The sequence below is a fragment of the Trypanosoma theileri genome (genome assembly GCF_002087225.1).
Source record: "Trypanosoma theileri isolate Edinburgh chromosome Unknown TM35_Tth_16_V1, whole genome shotgun sequence".
Lineage (NCBI taxonomy): Eukaryota > Euglenozoa > Kinetoplastea > Trypanosomatida > Trypanosomatidae > Trypanosoma > Trypanosoma theileri.
Genome location: NW_021639858.1, coordinates 14953 through 15922, shown reverse-complemented (window position 1 = coordinate 15922; position 970 = coordinate 14953). Strand labels below are relative to the sequence as shown.

At 54.6% G+C, this 970-nt stretch overlaps 1 protein-coding gene across 1 annotated transcript; it reads right to left on the bottom strand.

Annotated features, from left to right (window-relative positions):
• Window positions 1-491: 491 nt before the first annotated feature.
• On the bottom strand, window positions 492-824 carry TM35_000161020 (XPA-interacting protein; the record flags this gene model as incomplete). Its single annotated transcript, XM_029025974.1, has 1 exon — window positions 492-824. The coding sequence occupies one exon, from the start codon at window positions 822-824 to the stop codon at window positions 492-494; it is 333 nt and encodes a 110-aa protein (XP_028882530.1).
• Between the last annotated feature and the right edge of the window lie 146 nt (window positions 825-970).

Sequence of the window (970 nt, the reverse complement as noted above, 5' to 3'; positions counted from 1 at the left end):
ACCCCCTCACGGCTGAAGCGGGGCCCCGGGGAAAGAAGCCCGCTAAAAAAAAAAAAACCCGGGGAACGGGACGACACGGGCCAAACCCCGGCGCGCATTCCTCCCGCCAGGCCCAGAAAGGAATGGGGGTGGAAAAAAAAACCTTGGGGGCGGGCCCCGTTGTTTTTCTTTTTTTCCCCCTTCAGGCAGGGCGGGGGTTGAATACCGCCCGTCCCGGCCCCTCATCTTTTCTTTCTTTTCCCGGGCCCGGGGCGCCGCACCCCATCCCCGGCATCCTTTCTTCCTCCCTTTTTTCCGAGGGAGGAAAAAAAAGGTTTTTGCGGGCGAACCGCCGGGCAAAAGAGAGAACGAAATTGAAAAAGAAAGTGGGGCGGGTTCCCATCTGGCGGGTTCCGAACGCGCTGCGTTTATCCGTTTCCTTAAGTTTTCTTTTACTTTTTCCCGGCGTCCTTTTTTTTCCCCCCGCCACTCTCCCGAGATCCGCTTCTTCGCTACCGCGTCTCTGTCTCCCTGTCCTTCTTGCATTCGCGGGGCGTTCTTTCTGACTCGGCGGCTCGCTCCTCGTTGCTTTCATTCTCTCGCTTCCTGTGTTGAGGTTGTTTTTCCTCAAAATACTGGCGCGTTGCCAAAAGCAGGGCCCCCTCAAAATCCCCCATGCCCCTCCCTGAAGCTGCGGAAACGCTCGCAAAAGGTAATTTCTCGTAGAAATTATGGGTAAAGAGCGAAAGTGATTGCACCAAGCTTCCAGCGTAGTTGCCATCCCTATTGGAGCTCACCGCTCCGGAGGCCGCGCCTGGACACCGCCAAATCCGACGACATAACATCAGTTTTATTAAATGCAAGAACTAGGGGAACTTGTTGCTTCAACATGATGCTGCTAGAGTACAACATAGTGCTCATGAACGTTTGTGGATTTGTGCAGCGCGTGGTATCAGCAACGAAAAGAAGAACTGTTGGCCATGTTGCCGAG